The sequence below is a fragment of the Glycine max genome, chromosome 8, assembly GCF_000004515.6.
Source record: "Glycine max cultivar Williams 82 chromosome 8, Glycine_max_v4.0, whole genome shotgun sequence".
Lineage (NCBI taxonomy): Eukaryota > Viridiplantae > Streptophyta > Magnoliopsida > Fabales > Fabaceae > Glycine > Glycine max.
In genome coordinates, this window is record NC_038244.2 from 46817069 (window position 1) to 46836242 (window position 19174).

The 19174-nt window shown below is 31.4% G+C and overlaps 2 protein-coding genes and 1 long non-coding RNA gene across 3 annotated transcripts; 1 reads left to right on the top strand and 2 right to left on the bottom strand.

Annotated features, from left to right (window-relative positions):
• Nucleotides 1-1042: 1042 nt before the first annotated feature.
• Nucleotides 1043-5230, bottom strand: LOC100807267 (transaldolase). The gene is made up of 7 exons (XM_003532282.4): nt 4930-5230; nt 3575-3746; nt 3355-3404; nt 2511-2811; nt 2026-2214; nt 1739-1921; nt 1043-1554 (listed from the first exon to the last, which is right to left on the bottom strand). Exons 1-7 carry the CDS (start codon nt 5106-5108, stop codon nt 1309-1311), a joined length of 1320 nt encoding a protein of 439 aa, XP_003532330.1. The 5' UTR covers nt 5109-5230; the 3' UTR covers nt 1043-1308.
• Nucleotides 5231-13223: 7993 nt separating this feature from the next.
• Nucleotides 13224-14754, top strand: LOC106799821 (uncharacterized). The gene is made up of 2 exons (XR_001389662.3): nt 13224-13755; nt 14430-14754. It is a non-coding gene; the product is annotated as an uncharacterized lncRNA (long non-coding RNA).
• Nucleotides 14755-16787: 2033 nt separating this feature from the next.
• Nucleotides 16788-18274, bottom strand: FTL4 (flowering locus T-like protein 8). Its single transcript, NM_001289295.1, has 4 exons — nt 18086-18274; nt 17902-17963; nt 17181-17221; nt 16788-17011 (listed from the first exon to the last, which is right to left on the bottom strand). The coding sequence occupies exons 1-4, from the start codon at nt 18272-18274 to the stop codon at nt 16788-16790; spliced, it is 516 nt and encodes a 171-aa protein (NP_001276224.1).
• Nucleotides 18275-19174: the final 900 nt, after the last annotated feature.

Sequence of the window (19174 nt, forward strand, 5' to 3'; positions counted from 1 at the left end):
ATTTTTTATAAAATAAATCATGATTTTTTTTGTCATTTTACACTTTTTAACCCGTTAGTTTTACTAAACACTTAAAATTTATTAAGTTAACTTTTCAGTTTCTCCTTATTAGCTTTTAACTTTTAGCTAATTTTGATCAATATAACCAAAAGAAAAAGAAAAGATATAGGTGAAGTGAAGGAACAATCCGATTTTTTGATCCACAAAACATGATTTTCTTAAAGCATCTCTAATGAAAATTTCTTAAGTTATTTTTTATGGTCTCTACATTGTCATGTCTTTATAAGAAGTTCATACACAATTTTGCTCTCATGGTAAGAAACTTCAAGAAATGTCTTTATAGAAAGTTCATACACAATTTTGCTTTCATGTTAAGAAACTTCAAGAAACTCAAACTATTATTTTTTTTTTATTTTCACTTAATTATGATGTTTAGGGTTTCATACACAATTTTGCTCTCATGGTAAGAAACTCATATTTTTTATGTGTTAGATATATATTTTTTTATTACTAAAAAATAGTCCCTTGCAAAATATATAAATCTTATTTTTAAGAAACTTGTCACATAGATTTACTCCGATGAAAAAAAAATTGTAAGAAATAATTTATTCTCTTAAGAAATTCTTCAAGAAATTTCCATTAGAGGCAATTTTGTTCAATTTGGGTTTGCAATTTTGCTCGATTTGGGTTTGGGACTGTTCTTTAAGGCTGAATCTCGTTGCATAGTTAAGGGAAATTGCTTTCTGCACCTCCGAATTTGTAGACACCTTTTTAAACTTCCAGAAACCCTCATTCAGAATGTAATCCAAAATGTAAAATTTTACATTCAGCAATGACTAATCCGGAATGTAAATTACATTCTAGATCCGGGTGCAAGAACCAAGTCTGGAGGTGCAGGAAGCAATTGCTGAAAGGAGATAGCTTTCCCAAATCCCAATTTCCCTTACGACCTTGTGTGGTTTTCGCTGTCTCTGGCCTAAGGGAAGCGACTTGGTGAACTGCCCTCAATTTATTATTAGTTAAACATGCATGAGTTGTGTTATTGATCACAACAAAATTTTAATTAAAAATTCGAACTAAAATGTAAGACTTTTAAACATAAACGCACAACCATTGTATAGTGGGGAAAAAACAAAACGCTTGACTTGAAGCGGACAATTTTTCCCATTTACATTGTATCACTATCGTCTAAATAAATGACTCCATGAAGCACATTTGCAGCAGCACAAAATGCACAGCCGCTGCCTTTTATTAATCCATAGATGCCATCATACACAGCACTGCATTACTAACCATGACGTTCAAACTTCAGTGGCTGACCAACTTAAGAGAGTTTGCCTTCTCTTGCAGAGAATCCAGGAGGCTGTCAAAGCTCTTCTTAAACGAGTCCACTCCTTCAAGTTCAAGCTGGGAACCAACAAAGCTCCAGTCAATACCCAATTTCTGGAGAGCATTGTATATTCCTTCAGCTTCAGATGCATTTGAGTCTATTGTCCTGGATACGGTACCATGATCAATAAATGCTTGAAGGGCTTGGTCTGGCATGGTTGATACCTGGAAAGTAACAAGGTATTGCTATGATGAGATACAGCAAAGGAAACTATGGTTTTTAAGTTTCTTTAACACAAACAAGGCCAGACAACAAACAAGTCCTTTAAAGCTAATCCTAATATTTGTTTTAGATCAACTCGAACATAATTATAAAAAATTGGCAAAGTGAAAAAAAATGATGGCTTACAGTGTCGGGTCCAATAAGAGGAGCAACATATAAGGTGTCAGAATAGGCAGGGTTCTTTACACTGGTTGAGGCCCAAAGGAGCCTTTGCTTCTTGGCCCCCTTTTTAACTAGAGCTTCCCACCTTGGACCAGAAAATTTCCTTTGGTAGAGCTGGTAAGCCAATGCTGCTTGGGCTACTGCTGCCTGTAAAATTCAATATGCAATCCGAAGAGCATATTTGACATTTGAAAGTGTAATAAATCCAAAGCCAAGAATAGAAATTAGTTTGGAAAACAATAAACAGTTACCTTCCCACGTAGATTAAGAGCCTCTGGGGTGCCAATTTTCTCAAGGGCCTTGTCAATGAGAGTGTCCACTCTACTGACAAAGAAAGAGGCAACACTTGTAACTCTAGAGAGGTCATTTAACCCAGATGCCTCAAGACCATCCAAGTAAGCATCTATTACAGCTTCATATCTTGCAAGAGAGAATATCAGCTGTGCATACAAATACCAGAATATCAAGACTTGAACCATGAAAGTAATAGAGATCAAGTCAGACAACACTCGTCAGGACAGTTGGAGACTTAGTTTTCGATTTTCTTTTAGATGCAACCTCAATTCTAACCAGAACAGGCTTAAACTAATTGTATTTGTTATTTTTGTAATGACAATATCTACACAGTTACTTATCAAGTAGCTAATAACCCAACCTAGAACAGCATATCATAACAATATATGATACTAATTTATTTAATTTGCAGATTACATGAAAGGATGTGGCACAAACTTACCGTCACATTCACACTTATCCCATTAGCAATAACTTCCTTAATTGAAGGCACACATGCCTCTGTAGCAGGAATCTTAATATACACATTGGGGCGATCAACCACTTTATGAAGCCATTTTGCAGCTTCTATGGTTCCCTCAGTGTCATCAGCGAGCCTGGGAGATACTTCAACAGAAACATAGCCATCACCACCATCTGTTTGATCATAGATTGGTTCAAATAATTTGCAAGCATCTTGGATATCCTTCACTACAAGTTCCCAATATGCACTTTCAATGTCTTTCCCTGCTTGCACAAGTTCCCTGCATGATTGAATAATATGATTTTAGCAATTTAAGAACAATTAGAGAATTATTAACATATGAGACCAAAAAAAATTATTTTATTTTTCCTTTTAATATCTTTCTTCTTGTAATAACAGTATTCATTAAACTTTCAGGAATACAAGGCCTAAAGCAGACACAACAGTATACATAATGCTGCGAAGAGCTGCCGCTACCATGAAAAATAGGAAATAAGGAGTATAGCCTTAGTGTAGTTTACTACACTAAACATATTTTATGAATAGACTGACAAAACTACATGTAAGTGCATGTTTATTTCAATTTAATTTGAAGAAACAAGCACTTCCTTTTTCCAGCTCCATGTGTGAGCTTTTGAAAAAAACCAGATGTTTCCCATGAGAAAATCTATGCCAAACATGGGTCAATACACTTAAAAGACACACTATAGACAGACAAAATATTATGTGTCCACGCCCCATAGTTTGTAGTCCACTGTCCGCCACACTGGCTGTTAAGTTTGAAAGAAGAAATTTCAGAATAAATAAAAGATATTGATGGTACCTGAACTGATCATTGTAAGCATTCGATGATGAGATAGCTTTCTGAAAAATCTGCAATCACATATACAGACAGCAGTTTAGAATACTATAACAAGCAATTTTAAAGCAAGATGTTATAACTCAGAATAAGTGTTTGAAACATTAATCGGTTTTGATTTCTGCATTATTAGCAATATCTACACATGGGGAACAACACCCAAAGAAAAGAAAAAAATTATTACCGCAGGGTTGCTAGTGACGCCTCTGACACCACTTGCTATAAGAGGAAGAAGGTCTGTAACAGGTCTGCAGAGATTATCATACCATGGACTCTGCCCTTCTTTCTCATAAAGATCATGAAGCACTGTCCTCTTTGCAGGACTTCCATTCCCATCTGTTTGGGAGCATTTGATCCTGAATGAAGACAATCAAGCATCAAATATATGCCTCCTACATGAGCAGTTTAAGATAAGAAACAATACTACACCTTCAAACTAATTGTCACTTGAAGAGCTTATAGGAAGCTTATATAGGCTTATTATGACTCTTACAAGCTCTTTGAAGCTTACATGAGACATAGAAGCATGCATAATATAGAAACATAGAAGCATTGCCCTTGATGAACCAAAAATGAAATTTGTCCTAGTTACGGATAATTTCAGGAAAGGAATCAGAATGACACTCTTCCTATTTGTAGACAATAGAAAGTGAATTTTGATGATAATGAATATATAATTTTTATTGCTTTTAGTAATGTCCAATAAGTATTTTCTTAATATGAATTTGCAAAATTGCAATTATATAGTTAATATGTTTTATGATTTTTTTTACTTATCTAGACATGTATCTTCCTCGTATCATGTCCTATATATTTTTAGAATAATAAGGTATCGTATCAGATACACACTATCTGTGCATCATAGTTAGTTAGCATGCAACCAGTGGCGGATCACATATGAATGAGGGGGTGCACTTGCACCCCTCACTTTTAAAAAAATTACATATAAATAATATCTTGAATGTGTATATTTTGCACCACCTAATTTTATATATTTGAACCCTCAGTCCTTAATTTTTTTTACTTCTTTTATGATAATAATTATTTTTATTTTTAAATAGATTGTGCCCTGACTTAGGGTCCTAGATCCGCTGCATGCAATCCCGAGTTATAGTAACACAACTCGCACAAAAACTGTAAAGAAAAATTCTGCAGTGAAGCATTATTCTAACAAGCTTACGGATAAAAATGAACCTCATGCAAATTTTCGAAATGAAAATTTTAGGGAAAAAAAGAAAAGAAAAGCATAACACATTCCATTTTCACTCTTCCGTAAAACTCAACTTGTAGCAGCTACCAACTTTCCTATACTCGGGTCGCATCCTACCAAACACGCCCTAACAAGACACTTCGATAGTTACGATGGCGATCGATCGCTGTTAATTTAAACTTCGGGGTCAATGAGGAAAAAAATAAAAAATAAAAAATAAAAGAGGTGCATGTGGAGTAATAGATCAAGCGAAGGTGAGAAAGATCACAAAGGAAACAAGCACGAATCGCGATAAGAGAAAGTGTATTGAGAGATCAGAGAAAACTTACCGCAAGGAGGTTTTAAGAGGGAGGGAGTGAATGGATCGGAGGGAAGCGGAGAGGTTAATTTTGTAATTAATAGCGTTGGAAGAAGGATTGAAGGAGAGGAAGCGAGAATCTCTGGGGCGAAGCGCTTCTGATAAGGAAGCAGCTGGAGATGGCGTTGAGAGCTTGAAAATGGAGGCCATTGGGAATTGCAAGACACCAAGTAGGTGGTTCGATTTATATCATGATATTAACTTATTAGTTTTTATGAGATTTGGTAGAGGGAAAGTTGGTGCACCTTTTCGTTGACTAAAAAGCCAGAGGCAGGGCAACCAAATAAGAGGTGCCAAAGGGGTAATATAGGAATCTTGCCATTGGTTTCGTCTCCTAGCCGCCATCTACTGTGCGTAATGCGTTACGCTATTCATTTTATTTTTTATTTTCTTATGTTGATTGATTGACTGACTATAGTGTTTTCAAATTTCTATTCACCTGTTCTCCCTAATTTGAATATTATCGGTTAGTCCAAATATATATTTCCATAAATTATAAATATATATATATATTTCCAAACATTTTTTTATATGAAATATGAAAGGGGTTGTTAGAACTTAGAAGGCATCTATTTAACTTCACACATCAACGTGTTTGGGAAATGTTTATGAAAATTGAAATTCTACTTCTACTTGGTCAGACATGCTTCACAGGTCTGGATTCAGTTTTTCTTAGGATAAAAGATAAATAAAGTTTATAATAACTTTATAGTTTGTTGTTATAATTATAATTTCAACTATTAGTTCTCTTATTAATTATTATAAATATATAGTATCTTCAAAATCACTTGCTCACCTTAAAATAGATGTATTGCGTCTATCCTCTAATCTTTCACTAGAATTTAAAGGAGTGCCAGCTTAATGAAATGATCAAGAAAAGTTTAAATACTAAATTTAAGAAATATAACATACGTAGTTTGGACGATTTTTTAGACAAAATATAGTAATACAAAATATTTATGGTCACCTGGTTTTCATTTAGGTCCAACACAACCACCTCCCAAAAAAAAAAAATAACTTTCATTTTTAAGCCTCTTTACACACTTAATCCTTCATTCCACAAGTTTTTTTTTTTTTGTCACAAGCTTAAAAACAAATCCAAATTCTCATTATCTATGGAGAAGCCTAGCCTAAATTAAATTAAGCCCATGTCAGTACCCCCTGAACGGGCTTTGAATAGGGTTACACCATAACTAAAGATAGGTAAGTAATGGCCAATCAAATAAAAAATTAATAATTAAATAAATTTTAATATTTATTTTGTGGCTATCAAAGATAAATATAGGAGGGTTTACAATAACTTATATATTATGATCGATCAATTAATCTAAATGTTTTATTGTGTTTATATGTATATGAAAACACACATTAACAGAGAAGTTAACCAAATAATAAAAATAGAGAAGTGGTTAAAAAATAATATTATATAAAATCAATAATGAAAAATTGTGATATAGATATATGTTGTCTATAATGTTTTTTTTTTCTTTTAGGCGTGTAAAGATTTTTAAGGTGTAAATTAAATTAGATGATAGATGATAACATGTGAACAAACTAAAAAAAAAATATGAAATAAAAAATTATGATGCATTTTCTTTAGATTTATTAAAATAATATTATTCAATTAAGATAATAAATCATATTATTTTAATAAAATTATGTGCTTATTTTTTATATAATATATATTTATATTTATATATAAGAAGTGATTCTATCGTACTCATAAAATGTTATGAGCCGCCTTAGTATAAGCACATCTTATTTGAGCTCTTTTCTTTTTAAGTGTTATTTGAGCTCTTCTATTCAACTAATTTAGTCACTTGCGAAGAAAGGCGTGGACACAACTTAATTATTAATTATAATAATAATTGTTGTGATGTATTTTTATTATACTCGTCACCTTTTTTGGCATTATTTTTAATTCCATCTATTAACTTTATGAAACTTTTATTAGTAAATTTTTTTTAAAAAAATTCATTTATGAAAAAGAAAACAAAGGCAAAAGAAAATTATATAGTTTGATTAGTTTAATCAAATTGAGGGTTTAAGTTGAAGTAGATTGCTTGGATCCTCATAGCTCACAGCCTCTTCACCTATAAAATACCAAGTGTGTACTTATTAATGCCACAAAAAACAAACAAAATCAAAATCTAATATCAATTATTTAATAAAATTGCAAGAAAAATGTATTACAGGTGAAGAATGTATTACTTACATGGAAAGAATATACTGTATGTAATATATTAATTAACATATAATTAAAAAGGTTAAAAAGCATTAAAAAAAGTTGCATATATACCGAAGTTTGTTCTTGGAATATTGGTTACCCTGGGGATCCATCGAAAAATAAAGTCATGTAAGATAGTACTATAAAGATATTTATGTTGTGATTTGTAATGCGCGAGAATGCTAGTTGATTTATCTTTCGTTTGGTAGAGGAGTTTTAATTTAGAGTAGAAATAGAAGGGGAGAATAAATTTAAAAAAATTAGTGAGTTTCACTCTCACACCTTAAACACACTATTTTAATTTAAATGTTTTTTTTTTATCAAAGTTATTTTTATCTTCTCTACCAGACATAACATTAAAGATTATAAGATAATCCTACAAAGAACTCACTACATATGTTAAGTGAAGTGGTAAAGAAGGAAGAGAAAAAATAGAATGAAGATAAAATATGGAAGGAAAAAGTGATTATATAATAATAATAATAATAAAAGATAAAAGGTGAGTAGGGTGTACGTGTGTCTGTGTGTGAGTGTAAGATATTGAAGAAGAGAATATTGCTGGGTGTGATTTTGCCCACGTTGCCCATGCAAGCCATGGATTGGAGGGGCACTTACCAGTGCAAATATTCCCTCTGATTTGGATTTCCTGGTCTAGGTGCATCAGAATCCACCATTCCCTCTGAGTTGGTGGAGATGAACTCAGGACCTTCTACACCCTAATAAAAGTCATGAGAGTTCATCTCCACCAACTTCATTATAGACCAGGGTGCAAAAGGTCGTGAGATTATCTCCCCCAACTTCAACCCTTTTATATACCAGGGTTTGAGCAGTTGATAACTTGGGAGCAATTGTTAAAGACGATATCCTCAGAGAGACGCAACCTGTGAAAGGCTCCTATTACACGTCCAATCACAAGAGGATCCATTGATCAGCTAGCTCTATCACCTTGATATATTATTAATTTGTTCCTTCAGTACATAATGAGGAGAATGCCTGCAGGCTATGCCTATTTATGCATGATAGCTCTTGCGTACGTTTGCTGAGAGATATTGCACTATCACTAGATTCTCTTCTCCTTAGATATATTTTTATATCTGTTAAAAGTGAGACCAAGAAAAAGAAAGGCCGTTCCATATATATATGTGAGGGAAAAAATCCCTTAGATAGTTGCATAGATGTTATCTGAAACTTCCTTTTTATCGGTACCACATACTTTAAGTGGTGGTCGTAAGACACGCACCTTTACACTTGTGATGCAAGTTATTTTGTATATATTTCAAAAGTTTTAAGGGAATTATATATATATATATATATATATATATATATATATATATATATATATATATATATATATATATTATCCAAGGAAAACTAATAAAAATTATTTTACTGATAAAAAAGTTAATTTTATTTTGATATTTTGACTTGATATGATCTCCCACAAATTCTGCAATCATTTTTAATTTGGTGATAGTTTTTTTATTAAGTCTTATTCCACCCATTTATTTGGTTAAACCTTATGTATGTATTATAAATAAACCATTACTTTTCATTGATACACTTCTTCCCTCCCTCATCTCAATTAGTATCCGGTACTTTTTCTTTTCTTTTACTTCTGCTAGCTTTATATATACGTTGACAAATTTTATTCCATATTATTATGTCGTTTATTTTAAAAAATGTGACCTTAACCAATAATAGTGGACATAAATAATAATTTGTATCCTTTAATTAAGTAATTTAGAGTTTTTAATGAAGATTTGTCAATACTAATAATTGTGTACCAATATCATGATAAAAAAATATAAAATTATTTTTAAAATTAAATAAACAACATTATTAAATTTATTAAGAATGTATTTAGCAATTTATTGATGGTGTGTATATATATATAGATGCGTGGGTGTGACTTTACATGTACTTTTCATTTGTTTTAGTCCGTGTATACTTTCAACTCCGTTTTAATTCCTTCCGTTAAAAAAATTTAACGTCATTAATGAGCAATGGTGTGTTGTGTTTTACATTAGTCCCTATATTTTTACTATCTTCACATATTGATATTTATATATAGTTACACAAATTTTACCTAGCTTTTAAGTTTTATATTTAAGATTATTTATTTTAGTTCCTATATAACCACTTTCAATTCAGTTTTAGTCATTGGTGTTAAAAGAAAAACTTAATGTCGTTAACAAATGCAACATTAAAGTTTTAGCCCTTATGCAAACAATTTTTATATAGGTGATCGTGGGTCATATTGTATCAAATTTGAATAAATCTGTGATCCAAGTCAATCAAAATATTATGAGTTGAATTGTATCACCTTTGAGTCATTTTTTAAAACGCAACCTAAATCAACCTAATGGTATGATATTTAAAAAAAGTAAACAATGCATAGGTTTAGGTCCACATTCTATTACACCTAATATATTATTTAATTAATTTGCAACAACTTGTGTTGCATGAGCTTTCATCATATCTTCAAAATGATTTTTAACTTTGCTTTTTGGATCTCAACTTACTCTAAGATTAGCATGATTGTGGTTGTGATGACCACAACTGTGCTCAATTATTTGAAATTCATGTTTTTCATCAATATCATTTTTGTCTCGATTGTGGTGATTTTACCACAGTTGTGAAGGTTAGTATGACTATGCTATATCCAGCATAGTTGGGCTCTTCAAGACTTGTTCAATTCTTCAAATCATTTCTTTTTAAGCTCTTTTCATGTTTATTCTCTTAGGGGCCATCTTGCTACACACTTGGCACAAAAACGTGACTTTTGCCGAAATAATTTACATAAAATAAATCATTTCAGGTCCAAAACTCATGTTTCATTATACATACAAAATGTGGTTTATCAAATACATAGTTCAAACATGCTTCTTGGATAAGGTAAAGTAGTTTGCGAGTAGTGATTTGTGTTGGCACTATTTGTAGTGGCGGGAACTTGATGCATCGCTATAATCTTGCTCCATAAAATGCAAGAAAACTTTTTGCATTGTTTCAAATGCTTAGGTATTTGTTCCATGTAACTTCCTTAACTTTATACACGAGGAATATTTGTTAAGTGAGGCTAACTTTAAAGATGTAAGCATGGCGAGTCTCAGTCTAGTCAAATTCTTGTTAATTATATTGGCTCATAAGTAAGCAAAAGGCATAATAGATTCTTGCTCTTCTTAGCCTTGCAAATGAGGTGGTTGATAGATTCTTGTCCTTGTGGTATGGTTAACATAAACTTCTAACTTTGAGATTATAGCTCTAGGACAAGTGGAGGTTCTTCTTTCTCCTCTGGGGTTAAGTCCAATATTAATGTGTGTTTTCTACACTGTCATTGAATCGAAATTGGCGGTGTAAAATCAACAATTTTTTCTAATAGTTGTTAAACGTACTGTTAGAAATTTGAAAATGAGAATGCTTCTGCTATACATAATTATTTATTTAGTAATAAATAAATAATTTTTTGTTATCAAATATCATAATTATTTACCAATTTTAATAAAAAAAAAACTCATAATGAAGTTGAAGCAATAGAAAATTATTTCTACCTCTCGGAAAATTAATTGTGAATGTATTTTGTCTAATTTAACTTCATACTTAAAAGCTTATGCACATTGTATTATGTAAATGATGGTTTCGTATAAATATATGTGCATCAAAATAACCAGTTATATTGGTTACTTAAAATGCATGCGAGGTCGATGCATCACTTTTCTCGGATCAAAACACTTTTGGTTTGGCTACGGGGAATTTGATCAATATAGGTTATTCTTTTAAGCTAAATATCACTTTGGGTGATTTTTACGCAATATATCAGATTTAATGATTCTTGTCTCATAAGAAATTGGTGATATCAGTCAACTCAATTCCATTCGGTGGTGTGTCACTTCGACACCTTTCTAAGTGACACCACCAGATAGAGCTGAAATCATTCCACTTGATAAAATGTTTAAAAACCTTCCTAAAGTAATATTTAGTTTTAAAAAAAATCTTATATTGATCAAATTCCCTTGGCTATGTGTATTTGTAGCAACACAGCCAAGACTATTTGGAAGACCGCACATCCACCACTTTTGGAGGCAGAAGCAACGATACTTTTAGAAGTTATTTTGTGGATCATTAATATGAATTAACTTGATTGCAAATATATTGTTAATAGCTAGCTTGGATAGCAACGTTCCGGTCCAGACTCTGAACGTGGATCTCTTATTCGCAAATGCAGAAGTTATATTCAGTATCATGAACTCACACAACTAGCTAGACAAGGGAATATTTTAGGCATGAAAAGAAGGATAAAGGGAATATTTTATTTTGGCCAGAACAATTTAAAACTTTGGAATCCATATCAAACCAACTTTCGTTTGTTGGTTTTCTTAGGCCAGGATCGCTTCTTATGGTTGCTTGGACAGCAAATAATTTTAAAATAAAATGCCATATAGCTTTTTCAACTTTAATCCAGATCAAATTGGAATTTATCTCCTCTAAAATAAGAATCGAAGATAATTCGAAAAAGAATGATATATTCTATAAATGATCATGTGAGTTAATTCAGTGTTTGGTGGTATAGTATGAGTATTTGTATAGGTCTTTTTCCTCCTAAGGACTTGGGCGTGAACACTGAACCCAGTGATTTGGAACATCACTTCTGTACCAACTGTAAAGCGATCCATATTTCGTTTATCCTTTGCGCTGGACAAAACCGCGTTAAAAAGTATGCCTAGGGTGCGACTTATCTTATCCATGCATGTATATCTCACTTTCTCGTCCATACTTATCTTTTAAAAGGTGCTCTGAGACAGAACTTCCCATGCCAACAATGCCTTCAAATTTGATCCCAACTAGCAAATTAATCTTAAATATTATTGCATTTTCAGACGTTTCAGTTATGATTTATTATAAATTATGATTTCAATGCTATATTAAATTAATATTTAAATTTTTAAAACATTAAATTTAATGATAGAAGACCACATCAAAATATTACAAACCCACCGTATAAGACTTTTGAGATAAATCACCAAACAACTTTAGCGGAGATTCTAGTTTGGACAGGTGTACGGATAAAAATATATAGAATCTTATGGAGGAAAGAAAATTATAGAGTTTTATTTTGAGAATTTTCAGAGAAAATTTCGCAATTTGAAAGGACCAGACCGTAGGACTAGCTGACAAGCTAGTTAAACTTAATTATACTTTGAGGAATAAATCAATAATTGTTGATATAAGATATAAGTTGAAGTAGTTTATATTTATTAATTAAGTGATTTAGAATTTAAATTTTGATTAATTTTTAAGTTTATATAAATCGTATCAAGGAGAAGAGAGGAATATTTATTTTATATGCACTCATGATTTCTTAAAAAGTTAATTATTACTCTTAGTATGAACTACTTTGTATTAATATTTTATTAAAAAAATACAGTAAATAATAGTCAAATCATCGATAATGTCTAATATATTGTATGCACGACATATTATATAAAAAAGTATTAACATAATCAAGAAAAAAATTAATTAATTTTAAAATAATAGCCAACGAAAACAAGTTTTGTTTGTGTATGTATTTCCAAGTATAGAGCGGAGACAAGTATTAACTTGACTTAATGCTAAATTTTATTTTTCATATCGATTATAATTATAACGTAATTGGTGTTGGTAGTGCCACTTCTGAAAATGATAATGGTGACAACGATAGTGACAATGACATTCAGTCCGTGATAATGATGGTGATGTCATAATGATGATAATGATAAAGATGGTATTAGTAGCGATAGAAATAAAGATAGTGATGTGATCACAACAAAGTTATAAAGGTGGTATTAGTATTGCAATTCAGGGAAAGAAAGAAAAAAGATAGTGATGTGATGACAACAAAGTTATAAAGGTGGTATTAGTATTGCAATTCAGGGAAAGAAAAAAAAAACTCTGTCGGAAAGAGAAAAGGAAGTGGAGCGCAGAATGTTAGCTCAGGTAACCGAAAAAGTTGAGCACAAAAGAAGAGAGAGAGTGACACTTAGAATGAATGATGGCGTGGGAGTTATGTTGGGCAGGGGGAGGGGGTATTTAAAAGGTGGGGGCAGGAAAGTCCTTTTACATGGTAGGGGGTTTAAATAGCAGTTCAGGAGATGGGAATAACAAAGTTTTTTTTTTCTTTTTCTTTCTTTGCCTTAGTTGGTCTCGATTTGTTGTTATAATTGGATCACTTGACACTGCATCCTAATCCATTGTTGGGACCTTTTCCTCTGCGCCTTCAGTCTTCAATTTATCAAATTTGCTGCCTCCGACTATTAGTTCTGTGCATGATATCTAACTCCACCCTTTCCACTTTGACAATATCTGGTATAAAAACTTATCCAATTCTGCTTTCTACTCCAAATCTTACTTCTTTTACTGTTTGGGGTCCTTTTCCTCCACATGCAATCTTTCTTTTCTGAAGTGGCGTGTGCAAATTCACTTGAGGAAAGTTCAAGCATCATAACATGTGTATTTAATTCCTGCTTACCTTTCTCCTTGACTTAATTACTCTTTTCCTGCAGCAAATTATAAGTTGCTATAGTGTCTTCTTTAAAGGTATCCAGTTTTTTATTAGTATATTTTTTTCTTTACGTCAACAAGCAATTAAATTTCAAATGTGTAATATTTAACATTCAGACCAAATTGACCATACCATATTTAATTTTCTTGCATTCGAGTGTTCTTGCTAAGTTTTGGGTCTGGCTGTTTAGGTACATGTCATTAGTTTGTCTTGACAATTAAACAAGGAACTCAATTTTTTATTAGTTCCTTCCCTTTGGTTGAATCAATATTTTGTGTTTGTCAATTGAAAGTTTCCCCCGTAGATCGATATCATGTCCATTTGTTCTTGCTTGAGGCAAGGCTCCCTTGTAATGTGTTCAAGCCCCCGTAGATCGATATTCACGTTGCTTATGCTGTGGGGATCAGAGTTAGATAAACATAAACCATCTTGTATTCTTCATAGGTACTATGGACACAAGTTTAAAAGTGGTTGCTACTTGTAATGACGTGAATTATGAATGATTAAGAGAATACTATTTAGTTCCTTGTGGACTTAAAAGCAAAGTGAAGAGCTAGCCTACTTACATTGTGTTTGAAGATTTTGATTTTTTTATCTTTGTACTTTGACAAACCATCCAATTTCTAATGTACAAAAAACAATGTATACATGATGGAGTTATTATTTTTTTTGGAACTGGTTTCTCACTTGTTTGTTTGTGTTTGAGCAGGATTCTAATGCCCAGATTGGGTTCTGCTGGGGCATTGGCGTTGATGGTTTTGTAGTTATTTTTGGAATTCTGGGGAGCCTGCAAAATCAAGTTGTGCTAATATCATTTGCACCATTTCCAACTGGTTATGTAAATTTGCACCATTTCTAAGTTTGTGCTATAGGGTAGTATAAGGTATCTGCTCTAGATCCTGCTTTTTGTATCTAGCACTCTCAAATTTGTGTCGGAAATGTGCAATTTAGAGTACTTATTAACATTAACATCAAGTTTGTCCAATACAGAAATTGATTATGGAGGTCTGAGTGATAATTTTTGGTTCTCGAAATCACCAATTTTTGCATATTGAATTTGATAATTCCTGCACCTGATCCAGTTTAGACAATTATTGCTATTTAAATTTATACTCTTCTGAATTATAAATGATTTTCATCGGTTCCCCTCAAAGTGCTTAGGATGAAACTAACGAAACTTAAAACTGACACAAGTATACATATAGATTGCTTACTATTGTTACTTTGCTTAAAGTAGACAAGAAATATACTGATTGCTTACTACTTATTTTGTTGCTTTGCTTAAATAGTATTTGACCTCCATTGCTCCAATATGGTTTATTCATTTTCTCTATGCATCTTTTTTTATAAAAAAAATCTAAAAAAGGTGTTCATTTCAATATGGATGCTTCAGGCCCACGGATTCAAGTATAGCTGGATTTTGAAGTAAGTAACACTCTGCAGTTGCATCTTAGTCTCTTAGTAGGTCCTTAGATTATTGAAAAAAGAAATTGATCGGTTGATATGATTATATAATTCACATGACGCTTTATTATTAGAATATACATAATACATGTTGGTATGACTTATTTTAATGTCACACTTAAGTAACGAACCTTATAGTTTTGACTTTTTGTGAGCTAAAATTGTGTGTTATAAATAGTCATTTTTTCAGTACACCTTTTTGTATATGTCATCATATTTGTATTACATAAGTAAAAGTTAAAAAAATAAGCAATTAATTAATCATTGATTATATATATATATATATATATATATATATATATATATATATATATATATATATATATGTATATATTGATCAATTTAGTCCAACAGTAATTTTTAGAGCTACTTTCCATCTTCTTCATTCATTTTCTTAAAATCTAACAATAAAATTAAGTTTTCAGAAAATATATGATAAAAATGAAAAGTAATTCTAAAAGAGTTATCTTAGTGTAAGTTAATATTTTCTCATATAATAATTGTCCTTCTTCAATAAAGTCATGACAAGATACTAAATAGAAACTAGTTTTCATTGTATCTTGACATAATGGAGGCCCAAATAATGAATTGGAATATTTTGTAGGGCTTCTATCTCGGGCTTAGCATATTTTAAAAGGGAGTAGCTATTTCTACTTCCCCTGATTACTAATACACTCTTCCCTCTAATTTTTTTCCCCAAAATATCCTGAATTTAAAAAACTAATACACTCCCCATATGCTTCCTCCCTCTAGGTACCACCGGTGCTCCTATGATCTCCTCTATGACGAGGACACCTTTGAAATCCTGCTCGAAGTAACTATCAAAACCTGATCAATGCAAATCTGCTCAACACCCTCATCGATCCTATTAGCAAAGGTTCTTGCACAACAAAAAGAAAGTTTTATTACAATCCAGACGAGATTTATGACAATATGTGGCAAAAGCCAGTCAGGAATTGTACAATAGCTAGCGTCAAATTGCATTCCCATAGCCAACTCATCGTTGTAACAGTATTAAAAAAACCTTACACAAGGTTCCAAGGAAAGAATCTAACCGTTCAATATTTTATTCTTAAATCTAACTGTCTAAAAAAATTTGACTATCATATACAAATTTATTTACTTAACCACGATAGTCTAAAGCTTAGAAATAAGGAAGAGTGTAAATAATTAACATGACTTCCATTTTAAATTTTCTCAACATTTTGTTAATTTTTATAATTAAGCTCATGGAATTTACTTACCGTTGAGACCATATTTTCCATTTTATAATTTATATTGCGCAATTTCTTTGTTTAAGGGCTTTAATTATCCTAGTGTTTTTTCTTATATTCTTTAATTTGTGTGATCCGTTGTTGTTTTTTCTTATATTTTGATTGAACCAAGTAAAAATATAAATGAAAAATACAAAAATGTCACGAAGGATTAATAATAAATTTCATATCCTTTCATAGCTGCAGCTTGCCTGAAATTATTGAAGAGGTTTCAAATATTACAGTATTTATTAATTATTAGGACAACGTGCGCAGTGTGACTGCACCAAACGTGATATATGTAGTAACGTTGGTTTTTTTGCTAAATTAGTTCTATCGAAGAAGGGTCTTCATCTCCTTCGTCCACCCCAACCACCTTCACGTTGACAGTTGAAATACACAGCAGCAACTGGTGATCCAAGGTTGTAAACCTCAGCAAAATCTCTAGTGTTGAAATTTTGGCGCCATCTTGGAGCATGCACAATTTGTCTATCAAATTGACGAAACAACACAAAAGCAATCCGATGAATCCCAGAAGTTGGTCGTGGACTTTCATACTCCACAATCTCTTCTCCTATATATAAAATTCCATTAATTAGTAAGTAATATCAATCGATAAGAATGCAAGATATAAGATATGAGTATCGATTAATATTATAATATACATTTAAAAGTTATAACCAAAGTATATAAAAGCACCAAGGTAGAACAAAAAGAATTGAAAATAAAAGTTGTAAGCATACCAGTGGTTGCCCCTGTAGATGCTGGAATATTGGTTACCAACCTAGGCATCAAGTGAAGAACAAATGTTATAAATACACAACTCTATAATCTATAATCTCTACAATTTTCTTCTAAAAACAAAATCTCTACAATTTTCTTCGGGTGTCACATTGAGACAACCACATTAACTTGATCGTGTTTTTTTAGTGTCTCTTACTAATTATTTATTTTAAATTTAGTAAATTAATTAATTAAAGGAGTAGAGCTGTGTGTGGGGAGAAATATTTACAAGTTATGTGTGCTAACGTTCTTCTATCAGCTACTCAATTGTACTTCGTAAGTAAATTAAGGGACTGTATGGAAGAGTTTTTATAAAACTAATTTGCGTTTATACACAAAGATGATTTAAGTTATGCATTTTATAAACTATTTTTATTTATTTTAATAGTTTTCTAGTGAATTAATTAAGGTATTTTTTCAATTGCATAATGAGGATTTTATGAATATATACTTAATTAAGGTATTTATTTAAACATATATACTACATATGGTAACGAATTGTTAAAAAATGACAGTAACAAGAAAAGAAAAAGAGATTCAAAACTATTAAATTTTAGGTATAAGATAAGTAAGCTTATATACTACGTTGTTACGCTTTAATTAAGTATATATATATATATATATACCGGCTTATTCTCAAAATTCAATATGATAATAGAGGCAAGAGACGAAGGTACTCACCAATGCAAATATTCCTTCATATGTGGGTCACTTGGGCTAGGAGCATCGGGGTTCACCATTATCTGCATAATGCATGCAACACCATTATGTCAAAATTGAACAACACTATCACAGAGACTTAGAATTTCGGAAAGACAAATGAAGAAAAAATATATATGGAGCTAGCTTCAATTGGCATGCATACCAGAGTGTAAAAGATCCCTAGGTCATTTCCACGAATATTAATTCTTGGTTTGTTGACGATTTGGGAAGGTTTGAACTCACAACTATTGATAACCGATGACTGGTTGTTATAAACAACCCTCAGAGAAACAGAACTCGTGAAGGGATCCAAAATATCTCCTATTATACGTCCAAGAACAAGGGGGTCCATTGATATAGGCATTATATATATGGATAAGCTAGCTTTTGGCCTATCTTGCTCTTTTTGTTTGGTTTAATTAGAATAGAATGGGAGAAATATTTCTTATGCCTATATATATTTATATACGTTCTTGCGCGTGTGATCGATGAATTGACTGATGCACTATCAATAGAGATTCTGGTTTTCCTTTTCCTCTAAGATTTACTTCTATATTTGTTATGTGTAAAAAGAAGCATCTTTAGGTTTTATATTTGGATACTTAGATATTTAATTGATGCATGCATGAAATAAAATAGAAAGAGATAAATTAGAATGAGAAAGAATAATATAGTTTGAATTGGATTCTATATGGCAGTTTTTGAAAGGAAAAAGAGTTAGCAAAAGGCAAAAACGAGTCTTCAAAGACACACAAAGAGTTGACAATTGTATTAGCAAAGGTAAGCATCTTTTGGTTATACTAATATGAATATTAATTTAATGGATACATGCATGAAATAAAATACAAAGAGGTAAAGTAGAATTAAATAACGAGATGGAATAGAATGAAATAACATAGAATGAGAAAGAATAATAAAGTTTGAAAAGTAATAATGGTTATAAATGGTATTTTTTGAAAGAAAAAAAGAGTTAGAAAAACGCAAAAACGAGTCTTCAAAGACACACAAAGAGTTGACAATTGTACTAGCAAAGGTAAGCATCTTTAGGTTAAATTAATATGGATATTTAGATATTTAATAGATGCATGCATGAAATAAAATATTAAGACAAAGTAGAATAAATAACATGAGGCGGAATAGAATGAAATAGTAAAATAGAATGAGAAAGAATAATAAAGTTTGAAAAGTAATAATGATTATAAATGGTATTTTTTTAAAAGGAAAAAGAGTTAGAAAAAGGCAAAAACGAGTC

What these genes read in the sequence shown, in the direction of transcription:
- FTL4 (NM_001289295.1), bottom strand. Translation starts at nt 18,274, where the DNA reads ATGGACCCCCTTGTTCTTGGACGTATAATAGGAGATATTTTGGATCCC. An exon ending in TAGGGATCTTTTACACTCTG is followed by an intron (nt 17,964 to 18,085) that starts GTATGCATGCCA and finishes TGCATTATGCAG; the next exon opens with ATAATGGTGAACCCCGATGC. An exon ending in ATCTACAGGGGCAACCACTG is followed by an intron (nt 17,012 to 17,180) that starts GTATGCTTACAA and finishes TTTTATATATAG; the next exon opens with GAGAAGAGATTGTGGAGTAT.
- LOC100807267 (XM_003532282.4), bottom strand. Translation starts at nt 5,108, where the DNA reads ATGGCCTCCATTTTCAAGCTCTCAACGCCATCTCCAGCTGCTTCCTTA. An exon ending in GCGTCACTAGCAACCCTGCG is followed by an intron (nt 3,405 to 3,574) that starts GTAATAATTTTT and finishes ATGTGATTGCAG; the next exon opens with ATTTTTCAGAAAGCTATCTC. An exon ending in CTCTTAATCTACGTGGGAAG is followed by an intron (nt 1,922 to 2,025) that starts GTAACTGTTTAT and finishes TGAATTTTACAG; the next exon opens with GCAGCAGTAGCCCAAGCAGC.